Source organism: Lagenorhynchus albirostris, chromosome 13 (assembly GCF_949774975.1).
Source record: "Lagenorhynchus albirostris chromosome 13, mLagAlb1.1, whole genome shotgun sequence".
NCBI lineage: Eukaryota > Metazoa > Chordata > Mammalia > Artiodactyla > Delphinidae > Lagenorhynchus > Lagenorhynchus albirostris.
Window position 1 is genome coordinate 9,259,380 of NC_083107.1, and position 26,192 is coordinate 9,285,571.

General features: G+C 56.7%; 1 protein-coding gene and 1 long non-coding RNA gene across 4 annotated transcripts; one reads left to right on the forward strand and one right to left on the reverse strand.

Annotated features, from left to right (window-relative positions):
- Positions 1-6,169: 6,169 nt before the first annotated feature.
- Positions 6,170-18,670, reverse strand: ARID5A (AT-rich interaction domain 5A). 3 transcript variants are annotated; one of them, XM_060169228.1, is made up of 7 exons: positions 18,566-18,670; positions 11,063-11,178; positions 9,502-9,622; positions 9,088-9,140; positions 8,547-8,644; positions 8,125-8,284; positions 6,170-7,771 (listed from the first exon to the last, which is right to left on the reverse strand). In XM_060169228.1, exons 1-7 carry the CDS (start codon positions 18,567-18,569, stop codon positions 6,545-6,547), a joined length of 1,779 nt encoding a protein of 592 aa, XP_060025211.1. In that variant the 5' UTR covers positions 18,570-18,670; the 3' UTR covers positions 6,170-6,544. The 3 variants fall into 3 exon arrangements, with proteins under 3 accessions (XP_060025211.1, XP_060025210.1, XP_060025212.1); XM_060169227.1 differs by lacking the exon at positions 18,566-18,670 and adding an exon at positions 14,812-15,997; XM_060169229.1 differs by lacking the exons at positions 9,502-9,622; positions 18,566-18,670.
- LOC132531452 (uncharacterized) lies at positions 11,062-14,620 on the forward strand. The gene is made up of 5 exons (XR_009544107.1): positions 11,062-11,265; positions 11,441-11,664; positions 11,780-11,970; positions 12,206-12,331; positions 13,768-14,620. It is a non-coding gene; the product is annotated as an uncharacterized LOC132531452 (long non-coding RNA).
- Positions 18,671-26,192: the final 7,522 nt, after the last annotated feature.

The following is a 26,192-nucleotide window of genomic DNA, read 5'->3' on the forward strand; positions in this document are numbered from 1 at the left end:
AAGAGGATGGGGCTTGGCCCGTATTTCTGAAGCAGTAGTCAAGAGTTGGTTCTATCCTTTCTCCAAAGCCAGGTGGGGAGTTGGCCGAGGTCACTCCTCTCTAGGGCCACCAGCATTCTGGGCTGATGGGGTGAGGAACAGTTCTCCAGAAATAACCTGGGGATGGCTCCTGCGCACGTAAGAGCCCTCTGGGAACCACTCAGAGGCGGCTGGGGAAAAGGGTCCTGATGTCGACTACTAGGCATAAGTACCATAATAATTATTTGGGTGGGCCTAGGACACCTGTCCTATGGAGGGAGGTAGGATTGGGGATTGGTGGTGAATGGGAAACACTGACTGCCCTCAGGGAGCCTACAGTCTGGGAGGAAGGTACAGACTTGTAATAGGTCCTGCACAGCAGGATGGGAGAAGCACCGGGTGCCATGAAGGCACATGGGATGGGTACCTGGGCCAGTAAGTCTTCCTCAGAAGGCTTCTGAGCGAGGCTGGAAGGAACAGTGGGATCCGTGAAGGGAATGTTTTTCAGGTCAACGTTTTCTGTGCTTCCAGATCCGAGGGAGGGCCAGGCATGCAGGGGAGCTGAGGTGGTGCCTCAGGGCTCAGCCCAGACAGAGGTTGCCTTGGGGGTGGGGATGCCATGGGGGTAGGGAGTCAGGAGACTGGGAGGAAGCAGGGCCAGTAAAGAGCCTTCCCACTAAGACATCTGGGGTGTAACTTGAGAGCAGTGGAGTGCATGGGCCAGGTTTATGCAGGGCGGTGAGCTGATCAAAGTTGGAATGATTCTTTTAATTTATCATCTCCTGACTTCCCCAGTACCCAAGGCCATCTCAAATGCACCGCAGTTACTCCACAAGGGACGCTAGAATTGTTCCACTCTACTCTTGGAGTTGACCCTAGATAATCTCTCTCCACACAGCCCACGTGGAAAGACTTTTTTTTTTTTTTTTTGCACGGTTGGGGCCAGCCTACCTGGATCTCTCCCAAGAAGCTGCCTCCCTGATTACTACCCAGGCATTCAACTCAGTAGCTCATGGGCAGGTGATGTCCAACCCAAGCTTCTAGGATTTGGCTCCCCAGCCCAAACACTGCTCCTCCACAACCATTGCTTATGTGGGAGGGAAACCAGACAGCTCTGCACAGGACCTGCGGCTGAGACGTGGCCGTGAGGTCAGGGACCTAAGTTTAAGTTAGACAGCCCATCATCAGGTGGTCACCAGCTAGTCATCATGCATAATATGGCAACTCTGTGGCAGGTGAGCATCCTCTCTCTCCTGGGCCCTTGGCAGACATCACTAATCGATTATATCACTTTCACACTGAGTCAGCCCAGAGCTGCAGACAAACCACCATCAATCAGAGCTGGTACCTGGGATGAAGCAGGTTTGCCATTCTTGTCCCAGACCAGACAGGATCCAAAGGTCAGGGTGACTCTGAGTCAGAAGCCAGGCTGGAGAGCAGCGGTCCGTACACCAGGAATTTCAAAGGCCCTGAGGTAAGGAGCTGAGCAGGGGGTGGTCAGGCTGGCCAAGCAGAAGTGCTGGGAAGGAGTTGATGATTCACATTCATCCATAACTTTAGTTTACAAAGCACTTTCACTAAATGCCCATGACTCCTGAGGTAGAAATGACTTACTTCCGTATTACAGGTGAGGAAATGGAGGCCCAGTGAACCCTATTCGTCTGGTGTCACCAGCATGGCAGCTACGGTTTTGGTCTACCTGGCAGACACACTTCCTGTGAGGTAACACAGGTAAGCACAGGACCTGAGATCAGACTCTCTCCTGAAAAATCTGTCCTTACCCTGAGACCGCCGGGGGAGAAGGCAGCAGAGCTGAGCCAGATGGCAGTGGTGTGCTGGGAAATGCTGGAGCGCCGGCTTGTGGGGGATGCGAATCATCTCACTTTGGCCTAGTTCAGGCTACCAGCGTGATGTTGTTGAATGCAGGGCTGGGAAGAGAGGCTGTTGGATGGACACCCCAGTGGACAGAACCTCCCAGTGGGAGCCAGCTCAGGGCAGTGCCCGGAGAGGGGCTCAGGGTCGGTGCCTGCACAGCCTGGTTGTCCGCTCTCCCTGCAGTCCTGTGAGCCGCGCAAGCTCTTTCTTGCCGGGGTGGGAGCTCATTCCTGTTGTTTGCAAGTAAGGGGCCTGAGCATCCTTCCTGAACCGTGGGGGAGTGGGTCTCAGGGCTGGGGATCTGCCTTCCACCTCCTTGATCTTTCCTCCCCACCCCCTGCTCCCTCAAGGGAGGGGTGACCAGGCCAGGAAGGTGGTAGGAATGCCGAACATCAAGCCAAGAACCCGACAGTCAGGATCGTTGGTCGGTCGTGGAAGGGGTGGAGGTGGGGAGGCAGCCCCTCCCCGCCTGGAAGCCCCTTCCTGCTCTCCCTCCAGCGGCCCCTTCCCTCCTGGGCAGCCTCACAAACACAGCTGGGCAGTGGCTCCACTTGGCATGGCCCAGAGTGGGGCAAAGGCTTTTGATACCTGAGGAGCCGGGCAGGGGGGTACCTGTGCCCTTGTCCCATCCACCCATCACCGCCTGCCCCTGCAGCCTGGAAACCAGGGGACACTGCACAGGTGACTCTGCAGTGACCCAATTCTGCCCTGCCCTCCTGTCTGGAAGCCCTGTTAAGTTTTCCAGCAGGACATTCTTGGAGTTACTTGCTCCGGAAGCAGACCTGGCTGATCTTACGACAACAGAGCGAAAGCCGCCGCCTAGCGTCTGAGCGGCTGCAGGGCTCCAGCTTGAATGTGGAAACGCCCGTTGTCCTCGGGAGACCAGGTGGCCAACCCAGGCTGGGTCCCTCGGGCTTGGCGACAAGCAGGGCTGTAGTGGATGGGCAGGTATACCCTGACCAAAGGACAGCAGACACCACTGAGCTTCAGGCAGTGATCTCCATGTGTCTGGAAATTCTGATTTTTAAAGAGAAGCCCAATACCCCAATTTTTATGTGAAATCTCTTGATTTTTAAATGCTGGCAACTAGTTACAAAAACATTTTTTAAAATTACATGGGTTCAACTAAACACATCTTCAGGCCACCATCTGCAGCCTCTGGTCTTGAACGTAAATGGAAATCTCTCACTTCCCAGCCAGCCCTTCTAGTACCTCCCTCCCACTGCCAGCCCATGGCTGTGCCCACCCTGAGCCCGCTCCCCTGCAGCCCCTCCTACGCTACCCTACCCACAGTGACCTGAGCCACCCCCTGCTTCCAGACCCCCTGGCTCCCTGCTTTGAAGGTCACACCAGAATAGGACACCCCCCGCCCCGTGTCCTTGCTGCAGTCACCCACAGACCCTTGTGTCCTCCCCAGTCCTTGCAGACAGCAGTCCTCGCCCCAAACCGCTGATGTCCTACTTGCGCTGATTTTTTGTTTTAATTTTTAAATTTTTTAAAATTTTTTCTTTTTTGGCGGCGAGGCATGCGGGATCTTAGTTCCGCGCCCCCTGCAGTGAAAGCTGGTTTCAAGGCTCCCACATCTCAACTTCTCTGGTCCCGACCTCCTCTCCTCCAGTGATTTCTCTCCCACTCTCACACCACTCAGTCCCACGAACTCACCCAATAACCAAAGTGATTTCAGCCGCCCCCTTATGTTCCCAGCTCACCTCCTCTGGTGGCCATGGCCCTCTGAGCCCACAGGGACCCGTGTCCTGGGTCCCCCACTCCCTGCCGTCCTCACCTCCCCTGCCACTGCTCCCCGGGCTCACACTGCTCCAGCCTCCGTAGCCTTCCAGATCCTCAGACACGTGCCTGCTCCTGCCCTGGGGGCCTTGATTCTCCCTGTCCCTGCTGTTCTGCCCCCAGAAGCTCCCAGAAGCCTCTGTCTCCTCCTCCAGCCATTGCTCAGATGCCACCTTCTACCTCTCTGGCTATTGTGTTTAAAACGCCACACCCTGGAAATGGGCAGTGGTGATGGTCGCCCACCATTGTGAATGTACTCAGTGCCGCTGAATTGTACTTAAAAATTGTACTTAAAAATGGTTAAAATGGTAAAGGTTATGCCAAGTTACGTTTGCCATAACAAAACTGCACAGTCCACTCCCAGCCCTATTTTTCTCCCCAACGCTTCTCCTGACACTCTGTATTTTATTCATTTTTTAATTGACTGCCTCCCCCATAGAGCGTCAGCTCCACGAGGGCAGAAACTTGAAGGTTCTGTCCACTGGGGTGTCCATCCAACACCTAAAACAGCACCTGGCACCCACTGGAAATAGACCGTGTTTGTCAAACGGCCTCTACTTAGACTGTCCCTGGGAAAAGGGCTGGGACTGTGGGGACATCCCTTTCAGAGTCGCCTCCGCTCACCACCGCCGACAGCTCAAACACCACAGATGGTTTGGAAGGAGTCCTAAAAAGACCCTGAAACATGGTTTATGCCTCAAAGGCAGGTGCTGGCCTATGGGTCCCCAGGGCAGAGTCAGGGACTGTTGGGACAGGGCAGGTGACACAAAGGAAAGAGTATAAAAACCACGATGACCTGGGATGCACCTGTTCGCCTAGGGCGGCAGTGCCAGGAAGCATGTACAGGGTGCACTTCCAGCGAGCCAGGCACTCCACGCAGCCCAGCCTGGCACCTGAGGCTGCGGGGCCTCTCGGAGCTGCTGCTTCATTTGTAAATAGGGATGGTACCATCCCCGGGAATTGAGAGTGAGGAAAATCATGGAGAGCTAGCACGCCGGAGCTGCAGGGCACAGGGCACAGAGGTTTTCCAGGAAGCACGTCCACTTTCAGCCCTGGTGTGGTGTTTGCTGATGCCCAAGCAGAGCCACAGCGTCCCCCACCCCCACCCCCACCCCCGCCCGGGGACCAGCTCAGCGTGAGGATACTCACATGGAAAGGAGTATTTCCCAGAGCAGCCTCCAGAGGGCGCCACCATCACGGCTCTGCGCCACCCGAGCTCAAGTTTTGCTGCCAGGCCACCAGCCCACCTCTGTGCCAGGGTGAGGCCGCTGTGGCTCTGCAGATGAAGGGGACCCCAGCAACCCTGCCCCGTATCAGGCAGGGCCCCCACACAGCAGATGCCCCTACCCAGGGGGTCTGTAGCCCAGCACCCAGGGCACGTGCAGGGAGGGTGGCCAGAGAATTCGGTCCTCTTCCTGTTCCTCGTCAACCACGGAGACTCCAGAGGCTCAGAGGGATGGGAGCACGTGGGTGCTGCGGGAGCCGGGAACTCGGGCTACTTGGGCTGGCGCCTGGCTTCTCCCCAGAGGAGGAAGGGAATCCAGACATGTCCCTGCAGAGCCTGAGTGTTCACAACAGCGGTGACCACCTGCCAGATACCCCATCGCCAGCTGATAGATCTGATGCCATAAGTCAGGACCCTGAGGCCAATAGTGGCACTGCCCTTCCAGGAACCTGTATGAAGTTCAGCAGGCAGCTGTGCCCGGCTCCCAGGAACAGGCAGCCTGAGGAAGGGAGGGAAGCAGTGCCTCTGACAGGGGCACCCCTCCCACTGAGACAGGTGGGGGCACACTGCTCCCCAGGCAGAGCCTGAAGGAAGGAGGGCGTTAGGCTGCACGGTTTGAGCCCCTGGAGCAACCACATCTGAAATATGGCAGATGCCCCAGGCCAAGATTGTAACCCCTTTACCCCTCTCTTTCCCTCCAGGTGCCCCCAGTAGGAACCTCCTGTGCCCCACACCCTTGTGTCGCAGGCAGCTGGGGGTGAAGCAGGGGGCTCACCAGGAAGATTCAGCAGCAGCCTGGCAAGTCTGCATCCACCACCAGGGCGGACCAGCGCTTCCTGCTCACACCCTCAGCCCCCAGGGGTGCTGCAGGGCGCCCTGTGGCTTAGCTCAGAGCATTGGAGTCACGCCTGAGTGCACAGCTCTGCTCCCCCACTTACCTGCTGGGGAACCTGGGCAAGTCCCCAGCCCTCTCTGCGCCTCAGGCCCCCATCTGTACCATGAGGTAGGCAAAAGGCAGCTGTCCTGGGGCGCAACTAGCCAAGCGGATTGAAGGCACAGGACGAAGGGCACAGCCTGCTGAGGTATGTGCGGGAGGCTGGGTTTGGCTCTGGGTCCACCCTTCACTGGGGTGATGGCAACCCAGGCCCGAGCAGGTGCTGGGCAGGTCCCTCTCCCTGGCTCCCCTGTGTCAGCCTGTGGGAGGCACCACCCGCAAGGATGCCCCCACCTTGCCCTTGCAAAAGTCCACGCCACACACCTCAGGGCTGCGTGGATTCACAGGTGTTTTATTGGCTTTTCCGTAGGCAGCCCGGATGCCTCACGCTAACCAGCCCCTCGACCCCTCACCCCACTCCTGGCCTCTGTTCTGGGGCCCCAGCTGGGAGCTGTCAGCCTTAACGTCTTCTCCCAAGGCCTTGCAACCACTGGGTCCCCAGCCCCTGGGCTCGGGCTGCCTCCTCAAGAGATAAACCCACTTTTCTCACTGCCTCTCTTTGGGCCAGGCTCCCAAGCCGAGGGCGCATCCCTGCGTCAGGCACGGCCGAGTTCTCCCGAGGAGTGGGCTCCACCCCAGAGCCCTTTGGCGGTGCCTACCCATCCCAGGCTGAGTCAGACCCTGTGCACAGTGTTGTGGGCTCAGTCCTACAGCTTGGTGTTGAGGTGGAAGAAGTGGGGCACTGCATAGGTTGTGGCAGGTGGCACGTGCCACGCAGACGAGGCTGGGCAAAGTCTGTGACGCAGGGCACTGTCGAAGGATGCGGGGGGGAAGTGCATCAGGCCAGCGGCCATGGGTGAGGGTGCTGCAGTGGCCAGGAGGTGGGCTGGGAAGGCCGGGATGACCAGGGGGCTGAAGGGGAGTGTGGCCTGGCCCTTTAAGGGGTCCAGGGTGCCGGCGAAGTTCAGCGGGCAGCGCAGCATGGTGCCCCTGCAGGCCTCTGGGAGGGTGGGCCCCAGGGCCGGGCCCAGCAGGCAGGAGACGGCCAAGTCGGGCCCCACAGACTTGGTCCCACACTCCTTGGCATCCACCTCCTTAAGAAAGGGAGACACTGCCCGCAGTTTTTTGCCGCCATGGACCAAGCCCTCTTCCTCCAGGCTGCGCTTGTTGCCCAGGCCTGGGCTGCTTGGGAAGGTGGTCAGGGGCACGGGGCTCTCGGCAGGGACCTTGGCCATGGGGGACACCCAGCAGGCTTTGGGTTTGGGGTAGAGGCCACCCCTTCTGGAGCCGCCCTTGTGGAATGCAGAGGGGTGGTCGGCATCCCCACCCCACACCCGCTGGGGCTCTTTGGCTGGCAGCCCCTCTTCTTTGCCAGGAGGCCCCAATAACACCCCATCTTTAAGACTGGGGAAGAAGTCCCGAGGGTGCTGGCTGACAGGCTTCAGCACCTCGGTGGGGTAGGCGTGGAAGCAGCCAGTGAAGATGGGGGCCGACGGGTGAGGGCCCACCTGAGCCTCCTCCTTGAGGCTGCCACCAGGGCCCTGTGTTCCCTCCGGAGGCGTCAGCCGGTGCCTGGAGTTCTCAGCCTGCCCTCCGGGGCTCCGGGGATTCTCCAGGGGCCGAATAGCTGGGGGTGCCTGGGGCTCCCCACCTGCCCCGTGGCGACAGCCCTCCTCCTGGCACTGCAAGGCCTCCGCCTTGCTCACCTGGGCCAGAAGCTTCTTTTTGGCCAGTGGTGACATGATACCATGTGTCCCTTTGCAGTAGAAGCTGGACAGAAGCCGCCTGTAGGCCTCAGGGCAGCCGTTGGCACCCACGAAGGGCAGAGAGGGCCCAGGGGCTGGGCCTCGCTGTTCCATGCCGTCCCTGGAGGGCTCCTGGCTAGGGAGCCTTGCCAGGTCAGGCGCATCTGTTTTGGTCTTTCCTGGCATCATCTGGAAAGAGAGAAAAGGCCAGGCCTCAGGGCTGGGTGTGAGCCATGCACCCTGACCTGGGCACTTGGTGACAGCAAGGTCCCAAGGGGGCACCCAGGAGCCTCTGCTAGCCCTTCCAGCACCTTTGTGCAAAATTTTCAAAAGGTGTCCCATCCTCTGAATAGACACAGCCTGGGGTCAGGACACAGGGACTGGTGAACGGGGTACAGACTGGAGTTCAGACCCTACCCACGCACCCACCAGTGCTGCCCTCAGAGGAAGTTCTGGGTGTCCTAGGCAGGGAGCCCTGCGGCCAAGGTGAGGACAGGTACGGGGCGCTGTGAGGGGCAGGGCACGAGGCGGCCAGAGCTCACCTGGTCCACCCGCTTCTCCTCCTTGGCTTTCTTTGGCCTCTCAGTGGCCCCGTCATCCCCCCGATGCTCCTTGGCCATCTTGTACTGCTTCCTGGGCTTGGAGGGGGGCAGGGGCTTGTCATCCTCTCCCTTCAGGTGCCGCACGTATGGGAGGACCAACCTGAGGAGGAACCGGGCACGCTGACCAGGAGGCCAGGCTGGCAGCAGGCTCCCACCGCTCCAGGCCTACCCGGCCTCCTCCAGCCCCGGACCGCGAACACCCCTGCCCGGCAAGCACACAGACAACCCACGGGGGCCCGCGCTCTCCCTCATCTCGTCCAGGAGGCCTGCAGGCCTGCAGTCTGCCCTCCCCGCTCAGGGCCCTGCTGGTCCAACCCTGGGGGTGAAGGCCCAGGTCCTGTGAGCCGCGGGCCTGGCCGTACCTCTCGTAGTGGCGGCGTGTGCACGTGGCCGCGCTGGTGCTGCCCGGGCTGCCCCCCAGCTCGTCATACACATTCTTCCAGAGGCGGCGGCCAGTCACCTGCAAGGATGCCACGTGAAGGCATGGCCGGCGGGCACCCCCTGGCCACGGGGTCCTCACAGCTTGGGGTCCCCACTTGGATGCAGTTTTGCAGCTGCTTCTCCAGCAGTGGGGCGGCGAGGTTGGAGGGGGCTCCCCTGGCTGCCAGCCAGGTCTCCCGCCCAGGGGCCGCCCGAGTGCTGGCCCAAGCAGCTTTCCAAGCACGAGGACAGAACAGATGGGAAAGAGAGGAAATCTTGCTTTGAGCAGCAAAGTAGCAGCGGGCAAGGCGGGTCCCTCCTTTTCCCCGTAGCACACAGGGGAACTGGGGAAGGGCAGGGTTTGGGACGCTGCCTCGTCCTCCTGTCTAGTGGTAAGGGCAGCTCTGTTGGGCTCACTCTCTTCCCCCAGCTTGACGTGCCAGGAGATGCAGCAGGGTGAGGCCTCAGAGGTGCTGTCCTTACCAGCTCATAGGCCCCCAGCTTCTCCACGGCCTTGTAGATCTTCCACAGGTTAACTGGAGAAAAGAGAGGGCAGGGCCACTCTCAGTCTTGGCAGGAGGAAGGGGTAGCCAGCAGCCTGTCCCCCTGGCCCTGTCAGGCAGGCACAGAACCAGCACGTACCCAGACAGGGCCACTGGGATGGCTAGGCAGGCCACGCCCCGTGCACTGGGGGCCCAGTGGCCTGTGAGGGTGGAAATCCAGCCCCACCCACTGCCAGCCCTGTGCCTGGAGGGGGGCGGCACCCTTTCCGTGTGCAACCCCCGTGGGCTGGCGGCGTCCAGGGTTACCCAGAACGGAGGTGCTCCCCGATGCCCTGCCTGGGTGGGGGTCCCCTGCCGGGCGCCCCCCCTCCCTGCCTGCACCCCAGGGACGCACTCTGCTTGAAGCCGAGATGGGGCACCCTCTGGATGGGCGTGTGTCGCTCCTTCATGAACTTGTAGAGGCTGACCAGGAAGGCCTGCTCCTCCTCCCGCTCCCCGCCTGCCTCGGGGGAGTCCTGGGGAAAAAACATGAGGCAGCAGCATGAGCCCTCAGTTGCTGGGAGGCTGGGGACGGGCGGAACCTCAGGCTGCTGGGGAGGAAAGAGATGCGTGGCCCCCAGGCTCCCACAGGAGGGAGCAGACCCCCAGACCCAGCTCTGGGCTGCATTGCTTGTTCCTGGGGTCAAAAAGGCACAGGTGTCAGCTATTAGTGCCCAGAACCCCAGGTCAGGGTCCACAGAGGCCCTGGGAGCAGCCCTGCACTTTCTCCAAGTTTCTGACCACTTCTTCCACTTGTCACATCTGCATCTCAGCTCCTCTACCACACTGTGAGTTCCTGGCGGTAGGCGCAGTGTCCCCAGGGCTCCCAGCAGCCTCCGTGGTCCAGGTTGAAGGAACAAAAGTGTCTGGTGCTCTCTAGCTCTGTGGCGCCGCGCCGCCAGGCCTGACTCTGTGACCCGCCCGTCCACGTGCTTAACTCAGGGAGGGGAGACCCTGTCCTGGGCTCCAACTGGCACTTCTGTCAGATGCACAGGTCTTTTGGTTTCTGCTCTCAGGGGGAATTTCTGCCGATGCTGTTCACGTGGCTGGTAGCTCAGGGCAGGGGGCTACTGTTAGGCTGGGGCTGAGGTCCTGGCAGGGCAGGCCCCAAACACGAGAAGGACGAAAAACACCAGGGCCGAGAACCGTGCAGAGAGCCACGTGCTCCAAAAATACTCTATTCAAGTACCATGTCCCTGATTTTGACTAATCAAAGACCTCTGGTAATAAGCAAGCCACCTCATATGTTAATGCACGGAATTGGCACACACTGGAGCCCAAGGCAGCTGTTCTCTGGAGCCTCGGAATGAAGGCGCTCTGACCACAGCTTCAAATGAATGTGCTCTTCTATTCCTCTTCTCTGAACTCCAGGCAATCTGTTAAAACCTGTTCCCACTTGCAGCTACTCTTCTACACGAATCAGGATTTCTACTCCAGCCTGTGCCACCAAAGCAAATGGCTGAAAAGCACGACGCTGAGGAGTTGAGGCTGCCCACTCTGACCTCGCTGGTCAACACAGCTGCGCTGATCTCACGAGGTGACTCTAAGGTCCATGTTATCGATGTGGATGGACGGAAGGATGTAAATGTAGTTTCACATCGTAGAATAGTGCTTTTGTCTGTTTCATATGTCAGGGTTCCAGGTAATCCTCATTTGATAAAAGGGTTCTGCCACAGAAACCAAGCCTGAAACCCTAGCCAGGGGTGACGGGTGAGCCTTCCTGTCTGCCCCGCTCCCAGCGCCCAGTGCAGGGCCCAGGACAGCGGGGCTGGGCCCCTTTCCAGGCTCTCTGCAGGATGGGGGGTAGGGAACACATCTCCAGGGAGTCTCCATGTTCACCTGGGAGGCTACACATAGGTGGGGCGGGGGTGAGGGAGGGGCAGGGAAGAGGGCCCCAGGGGGGTCGTCCAACTCACCTCCAGCTGGACGGGGCTCTGGCTCCTGTTCTGCTCAGCGTCAGGTTGAGGAGACACAGGTGGGTCTAGGGGGTCACCATCCTCTGACTGTTTCCTTTTGCCTTTGACAGGAGGTGCTGGAAGGAGAGGAAGAGGGAGAGAAGGGGGGAGGAGGGAGAGAACGTGAGATGCTGGCAGGGAGGAGCGGGCGGCAGGAGGGCCAGGTGGGGGTGAGTCCTCGCCGCCGTCCTCTGCTGCGTGTCCTCTGCACGCGGTCCCGGCTGCTGCAGGCAGCCCTCTAAACACACACAGGGCTCCCCCGACTCTGCCCTCCTCCCCTCTCAGCCCCACCAGGCCCCGCCCACACCACACCTGACACTTTTCCTTCCTCCATTCCAGCCCTCTGCCCACAACTTCGAAGGAAACCCTAAATCACCTTGGGGTCAAGTGACAGGAGACCGGCACTGGGGCCGTGGTGCTCGGGGAAATCATGTCTCCAAAACCTGCCCCACATTCAGGCAGAAAGTTTGGGAAAGCTGCAGAGGCTTCCATGATTGTGGACCCCCAAAGCACCACGGGGGGCTGCTTGGACCATAAACCCTCCAGAAATAATCAAGAAGAGGGTAAGTTCCTATTTGTGAAGCACCCAGCCTTTGCCTGAGGCACCAGCAGAGTCCTCACTGCCCCTAATTAGGCCACACGCTCCCCTCACCTGCACGGTTCCTGGTGACCCTTCAGGTCTCACCTGACAAGTCGCTTCCTCGGGGTGGCCCTTCCCAGCCCCCAGCCAAGCACAGCACTTCTCTCTAGTCATCCTCTAGCCATCCTCACACCATCCAGATGGGCCATCCAGACTGAGATGCCCACGGCTTGTCTGGCCTCCTGAGAGCTTCGTAAGGCCGCCCAGCAACCCACAAAGTAGGTGGCAGGTAAGCGAGAATGAGTGTCTCACAACAACCTGACAGAGGGGAGGGAGGAGCCAGGGGCTTGGTTTTACTAAGGGCGTCCTGAGAGCTGATGGCTGCAAAGACACAGCACCCCTGCCGCTGCCAAAGCACAGCCACTGCGAGCTGCTCTGGCTGGCAGCAGGTGTGAGACCAGGAGCCCATGTCCTCTGACCTTTTCTTTTTTTCTTTCCTTTCTCCTTTTGGTTAATCCTTAAAGAACTGTCCTGGTTCGCTCCAACTCAAGAAATCCTTACTGCTGGGAACGTGCAAGAGTCCCCCTCCAACCCAGACAGAGAAAGAATCTCCTTAAGAACAAGAAACCTGCGCCAGAGTGACCCACAAGGTCAGCAGTACCCAGAAGCACGAGCTGCAGAACCTCCGGCCGCTGAACAGTGTCCCCTTGGGTAGCTGTTCACAAGGGCGCTGTGCAGGGTCTTGGCTCTGTGTCCCTGGCCCTTTCATGTATGTTCTCTCATTGAGTCCCAGAGGAATCCCATTTTAAGGGAGGCTGGGGGGACTGAAGCCAGAGAGGTTAAGTTGCTTGCCGCCCTGAGGGACCAGATTCAAGACAAGGTCTGTCTGACCACCAGTCCAGGGGCCTGGCCTCGCCACCACTGCGGCTGCTGTATCACCAACACCGCAAAGCCTTGGTGGAGAGTCCAAATAAACCGGGAAGAGAAACCCAGCCTAACACTTGTCAAGCATGAGTTGGGCCTGGGCCGTCCTTGCAGGCTGGCTCCTGACCACTGGAGACACGGTCAATCTCCAGAAATAAGTGGGTGCTAATGACTGCCCCCCAAAAGACTGATGCCTTTCCAACCAGGTCCTTGGGCGAATCTGTGCCTCAGTCTCCCCTTCTGTGAAATGGGGAGAGAAGGACGCTGGAGTCCTTTGCTAACTAGCCATGAATCCCAAAGCCTTCTAGGTCATGGGCATGCCTGCATCCTCCTGTTTTTCTCCTTTCCCTTCCTGCCTTCTCTGCTCTGCTTTCACATCCTCTCTCCCTTCTTGCCTGAAACAAAAATGCTCAGCTCCGAAGGAGTCTCTCCATCGTGTTCCTGTGATGGGGCTTCTCACTGAAGCCCTCTCGCAAATTTGCTACAAGTCAGTCACTGTCCTCGGGCCTCAGAGAAATAAGGTGGGGGGACCAGGGCCCACTGGAATCACGCAGGGAGCATTTAACAGACATGATGCCTGTCTCCCACCCCACCCCCGCCTAAGTTTGATTTAAGGTCCTGCAAGGGGCATCAGAGTTTAAAGCTCCCCAGGGGAGCTGAGAGGGCAGACAGGTTGAGAGCCACCAGGCCAGAGTGGCCCTAGTCCCTCCTGCTCAGTTCCAGAGTTGGTGAGCTCTGCCTGGGCCATTCTCTCCTGGGAAAATCTCCTGGAGTCAGGCACTTGGGTTACCTGGAAAGGAGGTCACCAATCTGAGCTGTTTAACTCCAGACGGGAAAGGGATTATAGCTTCCCTAGAGCCACAAAGGGAAACACTCTATCTCTGTGTGCGGCTGAGTCCCAGAGTGCAGCCAGCCTCCGTTCTCTCGCACCCAGGACTGGTGTTGTGCTCACTCATCCTGGCAGGGCCTTCTAGGCCCACACCCTTGCAGCCCCGATGAGGGAGGGCGGGGAGAAGTCTTTGCCCTCCTTCCCCAGCCTGTCCTGTCCCTGGCTGTCCTATCCTTCTCTTCCCCAATCATTGGTAGATCAGGGTTCCGGGTAAATCTTCATTTGGAAAAAGAGTTCTGCTACAAGAAATAAGTTTGAAACCCCCTGCTGTAGGTGCTGGGTGAGTCCTCCTGCCTCCCAGAAACCCAGCTGCCGCTGAGTGACCGCTGCTGCCATGAGCCACTGAGTTCCTGTCTTGCCCCGAGCTTATGGGTGTATAGATCCCCTCTGAGCACAAAGCCTCAGATGCCCTGTTGTAATGGAGGTGGATTCAGTTACAAAAAGAAAACCTCTGCTCTCCAAAGGCATGCCCTTCAGACATCGCCTTTTCCATCCAGGAAGCAATAATGACAATGATGGTTATTATTTATCTGTTTACTTTAATCTATCTGGAATCTGTAAGGTATGAGGGGCTTCCCTGGTGGCACAGTGGTTAAGAATCTGCCTGCCAATGCAGGGGACAAGGGTTCGAGCCCTGGTCCGGGAAGATCCCACATGCCGCAGAGCAACTAAGCCCGTGAGCCACGACTACTGAGCCCTAGTGCCACAACTACTGAAGCCCGCGCGCCTAGAGTCTGTGCTCAACAAGAGAAGCCACCGCCATGAGAAGCCCACGCACCGCAACGAAGAGGAGCCCCCATTCGCTGCAACTAGAGAAAACCCGCGTGCAGAAATGAAGACCCAACACAGCCAAAAATAAATAAATTTATAAGGTACGAGATAGGGGTTTAATCATACTTCCCCATGGGTGGGTGGTTCCAGTATTGACTGAGTGATCTCCTCCCCCAATAATCTGAAATGCTACTTTTCCCACAATCTGCAGGCTTGTAAGGAACACTTTGGGGGCTGGTTTTGGACTTTCTCTTCTGCTTGATTCACTGTGGAATGCTGGACCCATGCACAGTTTTAATTTCTGTAGCCTTGTAACACAACGTGCTATTCAGAGCATAAGTCCCCCATCATTACTCCTCTTAGAAAATTCCTTCTGAAGTTTAGGATAATTCTGTCTCATAGAAAGGAAAGAAGAAAAAAAGGAAGGGAGGGAGGGAGGAAGCGGCGGGGGGGGGGGGGGGAGGAAGAAAAGAAAAGAAGAAAAACCACTGAGGTTTTGATTGAATTGCATTTACATTTAGAAATTACTTTGAAAGATAATAACACCTTTCTGATAGTGCATCTTCCTCTGCAGGACCACGTGTCTTCGTAGATTCAGGTCTCCCTCTGCAGTGCTCAGAGGTTCCTGCTCACAGGCCCTGTGCATCCCTGTTGAGCTTATTTCCCGAGTTTTGTGCAGCTAGGCAATAGTGTGAGAAGAACCCTGACAATGACAGCAGGACTAAGCTCACAGCCCGCTGCCATTTCCTCATCTCTGGGGCCCTTGTGACCCAGCCCCTCACTGGCAGCGAGGGGGCGTGGCAGGTGCTGGGCAGTGGGATGGCTCAGGCCCCTCCTGTGTTAGGAATCTGTCTCTGTTCAGCTCCATGGCTCTGTGAAAGTCAAGCTTAACCCTAGATCCTAATACCACAGCAGTGAAGAGGTTAATTTCAGTCGCTGGCTGCAAAAGTGGAGATTCCCAAAGTGAAGCCCACCTGTTCTCAGGCCCCTCTCTCCCTCTCTTTCCACACTATGTACTCCACCAACTGAAATCAGTCTCTGCTAGGCCCTGGAGTAGGCACTTCCATACATTAGCTCACTGCATCTTCCCAGCACCCAGTGGGTATTATTTCCCCCCCTTTAACGATACAACACCTGAGGCTCTGAGAGGGTCAATAACTTGCCTGAAGTCACACAGCTGTCTAGTGGCAAAGCAGGGATTTGGAACCAGTGCAGTCTGCCTGTCCCAAGACACTGAACCCTGAGATCTAAAGTTTTTTAATGGGAGCAGGGAGACCCCAAGTTCCTTCTCTGTGCTCAGAGGGTGCCCATTTGCCCACCCTCCCTGGGGGATCTGCAGTCTCCCACCACAGCATTCCTGTTAGTCTGCTGCCCTGCCAGATGAACTGAAAGCAGATGAGAGTGGGGCAGGAGGAGGGATGGGGAGGGGGCTCTGACTCCACACAGGTGCTTCTGTACCTTAGTTTACCTGTCTATAAGGTGGGTGTGTTAGACCCCCCATGGGTCCAACGTTCTAAGCAGAACAAAGCAAGAAACGAGGCTCCCCCTACCAACCACAGTTGACTGTGTGCACATGTGTGCGCGCATCCCTCAGTGAGATCTGAGGTCTGCCTGTCCTGCTCACTCCCGGGTGTGTCTCAGCGCCTGGAGTCCTGCCCAGCAGAGAGCAGGTGCTCCAAAAACACAAGCCCCACTGAGCCTTACCGGTGCAGTATGAGCTACCTGACCTCAGATAGTGTTGATGCTGAGAGCCACCCGGCTGTGACTAGTTCAAGGCCTGCCTCTCTCTCTCTTTCTCTCTCTCTCTCCTCCCCCCGCCCCCTCCCCCGCCTCATTCACCCTTGGTGTGATGGAAAGGAAGCGACACTTCCTTTCATGAAAAGTCACCCACTGGGAGCACCGTGTCAATTACCACAATAATGGTAACAGCAGCCTCAATAACAACCAGCAGACGCGGCCACACCTCCTTGCCTAAGGCCGTTGGCTTAAGTTTCTCTTAGCTGGAGCTGGAGCTGAAACAAAGACAGCTTTTGAAACGGCCAGTCCACTCTGTGGCCCAGGAGCCGGCTGCCTGGCAGTCTCCGTGTGGAGCTCGCTCCAGCGTGGTTTGGGGAAGGGGGACCTGCCAAGGGCTGTGCTCCAGCCAGCGCTAAGGACAGACGGACAACCGGGACATGGAAACCCAGAGGGCACAGGGTGCAGCTCCCGACCCAGCCCTGCCTCTGGGTGTCAGCTGGGGGAAGAGGGGAGTCAGGGTCTAGGAACATCTGGGGCCAAGATGACAGCCTTGAGTGTAGAAAAGTGGGGGCATGGGGGCACCAGATACGACACTGCCAACTCCCAAGCCCTGCTGGAATTCGGCCGCCCTTTAGCCGGCTCTGGGATATCCTAAAAGACCCTGTTCCAGGATGGGGCTGAATCCCCACTGACCCTCCCCTCCAAGTCTGGGTGATATTTGACAGTAACAGTAACGGCTCCATCTATGGACCGTTTCCTGTGTCCTCACGGACTACATTTCCTGCACCTACTCCACCTATGGGGGAACCAGGCTTGGCAGCGGCTTGTCCAAAACACTGGCCAACAGTAGAGGCACAGCCAGGACGGAGCTCTGTCAGCTGCCTGATCTCTGCCTGGGGCACTCGTTTGCCTCTCAGCTTTTCCGCTCCGCTCCTAGAGCACCCCACACCCTCCGCCAAGGATGGCTCTCCAAGTCGGTACCACAAGGTCCCAGAGGGAGGGTGGGCCATCCCAGGCCAGTTTCCAGAACCATTGCGAAGGGAGAGGGGGCGGGGTCTTAAGAGGCCTGATTCGTCCTCTCTGCCAGACCAGGGCTGGTCTGTAAAACTCAGTTTCCCAGACTCTTAACTCATACAAGAAGGGGCTGATACCCTGAGGTCTTTTCTACCTCTGCCGTTCCAAGTTCGAGGGCCCAGACGGGTCCCCGGGGCTTGTACGGACTCTGGAACTCCACTCCCGTGGCCCAACCCACTAGCTGCCATCTCCCATCCCTCCTCTGCCCTAACACGGCCTGTGGGCGCAGAGACCCCAAGCCCCCAACCCTGGTGCTCAGGAGGGGACAAGAAGCACCTGTTCTCCTCGGCCCCGCGGACCCCTCCTCGATAGCTGACGACCCCGCAAACAAAGGGACCCGGGGTCTGGCCAGCGAAGTGCCGCCGTACCCGCACCCTGAGCCTTCGGGGGTCCGGCAGCCGGCGACCCCCACCCCTATCCCAGCGTCCGCGGGACTGGAGGACGAGAGCCCGGCCTGGCCGCGCCCCCTGAACACCCTGCGCAGGGACCGAGACGAGGCAGCCGTGTCGTGGTCCCAGGCTCGGACTGTGCGCGAAGCCAAACTTCTCGCACGCTCGCAGCCCGCGCACCGCCACTCCTCTTCTCCCCCCGCACCCCACCGCCCCCATCACTCCCGGGGCCGCCATCCCGTCCCTCCTGGAGACCCGAGGAGAAAAAAAAGAGACAAGAGAAAGATGCGCCGAGCAAAAAGGAAAGCTACTTCTTCCCTGTCGTGGGGAGCGTGGGGGTGTGTGTGTAGAGGAGGGTGGACAGGAGACAAGAGAAGAGACCAGAGAAGAAAAGAAAAAAGAGAAGGGAAAAGAAAAAGAGAAAGGGTAGGGGGCGAGGAGCCGGTAACCGCCGAAGGATCAGCACGCCCCTCGGCTGAAAGAGGAACAGTTGATTCTTCAAAATGCATTGAGCAAGTTCTTCAAAGCCCGCGCAGAGTCACTTTCAGGAAACGGCGGCCGCAGTGGAAAACGTCCCGCGCGCCCAGCGGACCCCGGTGCCCCTTTCTCGGCGGCGCCGGAGGGTTCTGAGAACCACCGGGATGTGACGTCGAGAGGGGGTGGGGGGCCGGGGGGGCTGCAGGCAGAGAACTGCGGACAGCTGTCACAACAAATTAGCTGAGACCAGCTCGAGATTGAAAACCACAGCAGGAAGTGGGATGACAGAACCGTACAGAACTTGGTAAATTTCAGTCAAAAGACGACAAGAGTTTCGAGATAAACGCCCGGGAAGCCCCTGGCCGCCAAAACTTTTTGTCTTTCTTTTTTTTCGAAGAGCGCGCGCCGACACCGGGCCTCACCCTCCCGCTCGGGGCGGGGGGAGCGGGCGCCCCGGTCCAGGCTAGGTCCCCACGTCCTCGCCCTCGAGTCCACCCCCGGCCCCGCTAGCCCCCCAAAGGCAGCACCGACGGCTACGAGCGCCGGGGGAGACCTGGCGCCGCAACTTCGCCCTCCCACGGGGCCGCCAGCCCCATCCCGGGCCGGACCACAGAGCCGCTTACCCATGGCCCGGCGAGGTCCAGCGGCTCCAGCCCGAGATGCTCCGCACGACCCTATCTCTCGACCCCGCGCTCTCCGCGCTACTGACCCGCCGAGCAGCTTGCCAGCCGCCTACCCGCGGCCCCGCCTCGCCCCGCCCGCCTCCGCTCCGCTCTGGGCTCCGGTTGGCGGGTCCGATTCTTCCGCGAGGGGCAGGGACCGCCCCCTGAGGCAGGGGAACTCTGGGAGTTGTAGTGTGCTCTTCCCCTCCCCAGTCTCCGAGACCGCGGAACTAGGCTGCTCACCTGGAGAGACTGAGGCAGGACACCCAGGAGTCACTGCTGCCTTGTGCCTCCGGAGGCAAAACTCGAGCCTTGGAAAAATCCTCCTTGCTCCTCAGCAGGGAACTGGGGGTCTGCGTGGGGTGAGCAAAGCCCTTCTGACTTTGACTTGAACTCGGTGTAAGGCATTGTCCATCTCCCTCCCAGCCCAGCATATAAGTAGTGATGGTTGGTGTTAGCTAAACAAGGACCCCGCCCAAAGTAGCAAGTCTTTGGCCAAAGCTCTGTGGGGTCCCAGAAATGCCTGGGACAGGAAACCTGATATATGTGGACGGCCAGTGTCCACATATATCTCAACGACAGAGAGGACAGCTACAAAGTGAGCAGTCGAAAGAGGGGGCATGACCCCCGCTTGGAGGGGTGAGGCTTTGGGTGGAGTGGGGGCCCGAGGAGATGCTGAGCCAGCTGCAGCAGGACTTCTGCTGGAGGGAGAAGTAACTCAGCCATACTGACATCACAGAAGAGGAAACCGAGGCTTGGGTTTGAGAGCTCAAGGTCTGGAAGCATCACTCACAATAAGCCAAAAGGTGGAAGCAACCCAGAGTCCACTGATGGATAAATGGGTGAACTGCGGTTTGTACATACAATGGAATATCACTCAACCTGAAAAAGGAAGGAAATTCTGACATGTGCTACAACATGAATGAACCTTAAATAGACCACACACAAATGATAAATACTGTATGATTCCACTTATAGTACTTAGAGTCAAATTCATGGAGCCAAATAGTAGAATGGTGGTTGCCAGGGGCTGGGGTGCAGGAGTTAGCGCTTAATATGTACAGAGTTTCAGTTTTGCAAGATGAAAAAGTTTGGGAGATGGATGTTGGTGATGGTTGCACAACAATATGAATGTACTTAATGTCCCTGAACTGTACACTTAAAAATGGTTAAAATGGTAAATTTTTTGTGATATATATTTTACCTCAATTTGAAGAAAGAGCCTAAGCTCTCAGCATGTGGCTAGCTAGGACTTAAACCCTGTTCCTAATACAAGAGTAGGCAGCCACAATTTTGTTGATTAGTTTTAATACAAACAGCTCTATGCATTTCCTAATTTTATAGGATAAAACTGAGGCTCTCGGGAATTCCCTGGCGGTCCGGTGGTTAGGACTCCACGCTTCCAATGCAGGGGGCATGAGTTCCATCCCTGGTCGGGGAACGAAGATCCCACAAGTCTTGCGGCCAAAAAACAAACAAAAAACAGAAAAACTGAGGCTCTGGAGGATTAATCAGCTCAAGTAAATCAGCTGGTAAGTGGTGGAGCCTGAGCTAAATACAGGCATCAGAGCTCCAGTACAGGCCCCTTCAACCGTTTCCCTCAGCATCTCTTGGCAGTGCTGTTAACTGAATCAGGGACCATGGCCTGAGGAGGAGAAAGCGTAAGGGGGAAGATTTGAGTGCTGGTGAGGACATGGTGGGTCAGCAAGATGTCCAGTGGTAGCTGGCACTGAGGCCTGGAATCCAGGAGCAAGGCGCAGATTGGAAATACAGATGGTTAAGGAGCCCTTGTACCCAGGCACCCACCAACCAGGTTTGCATCAATTACTGCCCAGCCATCACCCTAAACAAATGGACCAGGGTTGTAGGTTGGTGACCCTGAAACCCTGTCCCTTACCCTTTGGCTCTGAGATGAAAGAACTCTCCAGGCTCAGCCCAGAGTGGACAACACTGTGGGCTCCCTTGTCTACCCCATAATGGGTTGGTTTGTAAAAGCCAGTGCTTGTAGATTAGGTAACAGACACATCATCAACAATAGTAACTGCCTAGAACAGTTGTTATAATGGTGATTATAATAGTGCACCCCACTTCCCAGTTTACAAGCTCTCTCCAGGAGAGCTGAGGCCGTGGTGGTAGATGCTGTGTGGAATGCCATCAGGTAGCTTTGTCCATTCTTTTTTTTGGGGGGGGGGCGTGCTGCACAGCTCGCGGGACCTTAATTCCCCATCCAGGGATCGAACTTGTGCCCTTGGCAGTGAAAGCTCGGAGTCCCAACCACTGGACCACCAGGGAATTCTCTTGTCCATTCTATAAGGATTGTTTGCCCAAGGTTCAGGATGGAGACCAGGACGCTGCCCTCACCATCCCAATCTAGGCCAACCCCACCCTCCCAGATTGGATAGACTCACTGCCTGATAAAGCAGCAGCTCATCCCACACGGGATAGAGTTATTCTGCCATCCAGGCAGCCCAGCACACTCTTACAGGCAGTAGCTGCTGTGCAAAGCCTCAGCAAGTCCACACCTGCCTGTGCCAACCTGGGAACAATATGATCTAAATTTAATTGCCACCTGCGGCAGCTGTTTGCAATAGAAAGTAATTTACAACAGCCAATAAATCTTGCAGAGGAATGACATCTCCATTTGCTTCCCCAAAAGCATAAATACATCCATTGCTCAAGCCACTATCTCACGCATCTCCACCTCGAGCCCACAGACACCCTCCTCCTGCATCTCCCAACCATCAGCTCCCAGCCCACGATGGGCTGAGAGAAGTAGCCTAGGCCCCCAATGTCTTGGTGTCTATGTCTCAAATAAATTATTTAAAAAAGCACCACTAATGAATGCATTCCTCCCATAAAGACATTACAAATAATAAGTTGGTCCTCTCTGACACCACTCCAAACTCAGTTCCCTCCCTGACCCAGAGATAAGGACTCTATTATCAGATTGGGTAAAAGCTTCCAGAACTTTCCCTATGTATTTTCATAAATACATGGTGTAGAAAAATATGTAACTTTGCTTTATGGGTGTTTTTCTTAAAAGTGGTACAATGCTAATTGTTCCATTCTGCAACTTGCTTTTTTGCCCAACAATGCATCTTGGAGATCCCTCTTGGTCAGAAGACCGATCTGTTTCTCCTGGCTGTTAGGCTGCGGGACTTGGTATGCATCTACCGCGGTCTTTATTTAAATCCCCTCTTTGTGTGCTTGGTCTTTTTGCAATTACGGGAATCCTCTGAGGACATTCTGGACCCCCTTAGAACATTTACAAGGCTCCAGAGCTCACAAAGTAGTCCAGGAGATTGAGCAAAAGCTGCTTTCTCCTACCTCCTGCCTCCAAATCCCAGAACCCCTTGCTGGCGCAGTTCTAAGAAGAAAACCTGGTCCTGGGGGGTGGTCCTCATCCCAGAGCTCTCAGAGCTGGAGGGACCATTCAAGATCGTTCCACCTGGCCTCTTTTTGGAGAGGAGGCCAGCAGGCCCAGAGATGTTAAGCGAGTTGTCCAAGGTCACACAGCAAGTCCGTGTTGTTGCTTCTGGGACCCACAAACCCATCCAGCACACTCAGGAAATAACACACAGCCAGGTTTCTGCTCTGTGAAGCTCCGTTCCCAGGCTCGGCAGTTGCAAAAGGCCCCCAGGGCTTTGTTTTCAAAGGAGAAATGAAGCGGGAAGTATTTTTAACCGCCGGCCCCGCCTGGCTCCTGCCTCGCTCCCTCGTGCTCGCTGTCCAGGAAAGGCCGGCTTCATAGTGGCATTCGCAACTCATGGAAAACAACAAACGCCCGAAATAGACGATACCCAAGCTCAGGAATGGAAAAAATTGGCTCATGGCTTCAAATGCCTCTTTTAGAAAAAGCCGAGAATAGCTTTCGGCCTTTGGGGAACTGCCGGGGGTGAGGGAGTGGGGAGGTGGCGCTGGGAGGGGGATCTGAGAGCTTTGGCCACTTTGCCCCCCGGGGGCACGTGACCACTAGCTTCCCCAGCTTTGTCCACTCTGGGAGCACATCCGCACCTGGCTGCTGCCCCTTCCCCCCAAACCCCCTCCCCACCCAGCCCTGCCCTCCAGCCCAATCTGGAACAACATCCTTTGTTGGGCTGGGCCTGGGTCCCAGCTGGGTAGAAACCCGAGATTCTTATGCTTCTAGAGCCTGAAGGGTGAAAGTCGAATTCCCATGTGTATTGGGGGGAGGGGGAGAAGGGGGGGTGACAAGGAGAGAAAATGTGGGTTTTCATCTCCACTCAGACAGCCCAGCTGCTGTGTGACCTTCTGCAAGTCACTTGACCTCTCAGAGCCTCTGGTTCCTCATCAGCAAAGCAGAGGTAACGCTTTTTTTTTTTTTTTTTTTATTGGCAGCGCGTCAGGTTATGTGGGATCTTAGTTACTGGACCGGGGATTGAACCTGCGCCCCTAACCACTGGACCACCAGGGAAAGTCCCGGTAATTCTTCATTTATTCATTTATCTGACATTTGTGGCGCTATGTGCCAGCACTGGGCTAGGGTTAGGCACTGGGGACATAGCCACGACCAGAACAACGCTCCGATCTTGTGGAGCAAAAGCTATAGCTCTTGCCAACCTCACAGGTGCCAAGGATCAGCCATTCCTTCTTCAAACAGTTCCTGAGCCACGGCCTGGTGCTGGGAGGGATGACGGTACCTTTGACCAGTGCCTATCAGACACTGCACCAAGCATCTTACACGGATTATTTCATTTAGTGTCACCCCAGCCCTATGAAGTGGGCACTATATCTATGCCCATATTACAGTTGAGGACACCGAGCAGAGAGTAAGCGTTGGATGAGATCGTAGACTCATCTGCGCAGAGTAAGGAGTAAGGAAAGGCCAGCTGTAGACCAGCTCCCTCTTAAGCCTTGGAGACCTGGGTATCCAAAGCCTGGTTCTTTGTGACACAAAATAGTAAGTCTAGACTGGAGGTCAGTACAAATGCACTGGATAAGGTTGTTTTTTTGTTTTTTAAAAAAAACGTGGGGTCCGTATAGAGCTTTTACTTACAATAAGATCTCCGCTAACCTTTCATCCCTGTCGTATGACTGTCTCCCATGTGACAGATAAGTAAACCGAGGCATGAAGCGCTTAAGTAACTTGCCCAAAGACGGCACAACCGGGGTTCCTGCTACAGGGTTTCTTACCACCCGCAGGTTTCCAGGACTACGAGGCGGGGGCGGAGGCGGGGGCGGGGGGAGGGGCCCGCGCCCGGGCCGGAGAGAACTACGTCTCCCAGGATGCCGTGCGAGGGGAGTGTAGGGGCGGGGCCGTGCGAGCACAAGGCTGTCATTTCTTGGTATTAAAAAAAAAAAGTAGCAAAAGAAAAGAAAGAATCAAAGCCTCAAGCGTCACGTCTAGGAATAGCCTCGAAGCCAGGCCAAGTCATTATAGACGATGAGTAATCCGGTTAAGTCATTTCTCTAAACACCATTGCTTGTAAGAGAATTAAAATATCAGCTTACATCAGAGGGGGAGAGGCAGACTCCAGGGGCCCCGGGCGGGAGCGCAGCCAGGAGGGGGCGCGGCTGGCGCGCCTCCGCCGCTCGGCCCTGCCCGGGGCGGAGGCTGGACGCCAGCGCCTTGACAGCTGGGCCCTGGGCTCGGCCTGGCAGCTAGCTAGGGGGTGGCGGGGGAGCGGCACGCTAGGCCTCACTTTACCTCATTGTTAAGGGCTTCGAGGAAGGTTTGGGGCTGCCTCCTCTCAGGAGAATCTGTGCCCTCGTGGGGGCGGTCCTGCGAGGTGAATGAGGGCCAGGGGCCTAGGCCAGACGGGGCTAGGGTTCCCTTGTCTTCAGCGTCCCCCCTTTCTCCCGGATTCCAGAGTTCATATCTCGATAGCTGCAGGGGCAAAGGGCTGGCGACACTTGGAGGGGGTGAACCGAACCTCACAGAGGTGCCAATTTTGCCCTAGGCTGCAGGTGTCATCAAGGTTTTTGGCATCCCGAGGTCAGGATTGTGATGAATTTGGGTAGGGCGAGCTGATCAAGAAGCTGCCTCTGCAGTCCAGCGGTTAAGACTTTGTGCTTCCACTGCAGGGGGGCATGGGTTCCATCCCTGGTCAGGGAACTAAGATCCTGCATGCCACAGCTAAAGATCCCGCATGCCGCAACTAAAACCCGGTGCAGCCAAATAAATAAATAAATATTTAAAATAAAAAAAAAAGACTCCACTCTTCCACTGCAGGGGGCGCAAGTTCCATCCCTGGTCGGGGAACTAAAATCCAGTATGCTGCTGCAGTGTGGCCAAAAAAAAAAAAAGCTGCCTCTAGAGCTTGCCCCCTAAGCCCCGCTCCAGGGCCAACAACATGAACTGGGGCCTAGCCATGAGCCAGACACAGGTATCATCTCCCCCTCGGCGACCCTAACCTGGACCCTTGGCAGATAAGGCTACTGGGCCTCAGAGTCTTCCCACTGGCTTCTCACACCAGTCCCCAAAGCAGTAGAGAGTAACTCAAGCTTACAGCTGAACGCTTGAGGCAGGCCAGACCCAGCTTTAAGCTCCTTACACACGTTCACTCTTGCAACGAATTGCGCAGTTTGTTTTTTGTTTTGTTTTGTTTTGTTGCGGTACGCGGGCCTCTCACTGCTGTGGCCTCTCCCGTTGCAGAGCACAGGTTCCGGACGCGCAGGCTCAGCGGCCATGGCTCACGGGCCCAGCCGCTCCGCGGCATGTGGGATCTTCCCGGACCGGGGCACGAACCCGTGTCCCCTGCATCGGCAGGCGGACTCTCAACCACTGTGCCACCAGGGAAGCCCAATTGGGCACTTTTGATATTCCCTTTTCACCGAAGGACAGAGGGAGGCATGGAGAGGTTCACGACTTCCCAGGAGGCTGCACTCCCGCTCAGCCAGTCCACTGGAACAGGAGCCTCCGAGGCTCTGGGGTCAAGCTGACTGCTCCCCAATCCTGGTGCCCTCACTTTCAGGTGACCTTGGATGAGTGACTCATCATCTCTTGTCCTCAATTTTCCCACATGTAAAATGGGTTTAGCAATACCTACCTTGCAAGATTACTGTGAGGGTTAGAAATAACAGCCTTCAACAAACACCTTCTGTTGTGTCGGTGGTGTTATGTGAAAATAGCCTCCGACCAAGCAGATTCTACATATTTCTGAGCCTGTGGAAGAAAGAAGTAAATACTTAAGTCCCGCCCCCCCAAACCCAACGATCTCTTAGCACAGCAGGCATCTTCCCTACACCAGGGGACTGAGCCCTGGTCACACTGCTGGCTCCCCTGCACAGCGCTGCCCTGTGTGCACCCCAAGCCCTGGCCTTAGTGACCTGGGCTGGGCCCTGAGACTCCCCATCTGATTAGGTTTTCTATGTTTGCAGGTAGCAGCTTCAAGGTCCTGAAGTCCCCAGTTGGGGTCTTAGGGTTTGGCCAGGATGCCAGAGTGCTGGAAGAAATTGTGCTCAAGGTAAATGACTTCTCTCCAACCTGAGTGGGCCCCATTAACCCCTTCAGTGTTGGAAGCCTAGGCTTGGGTTGGGGGGGCATTGCTGCTCTAATTCCTGCTCCCCAAACAAACTCATGGGACTTTGCTGATATCACAGTGAAAGCTTCTAGACTTCCCTGATGGCG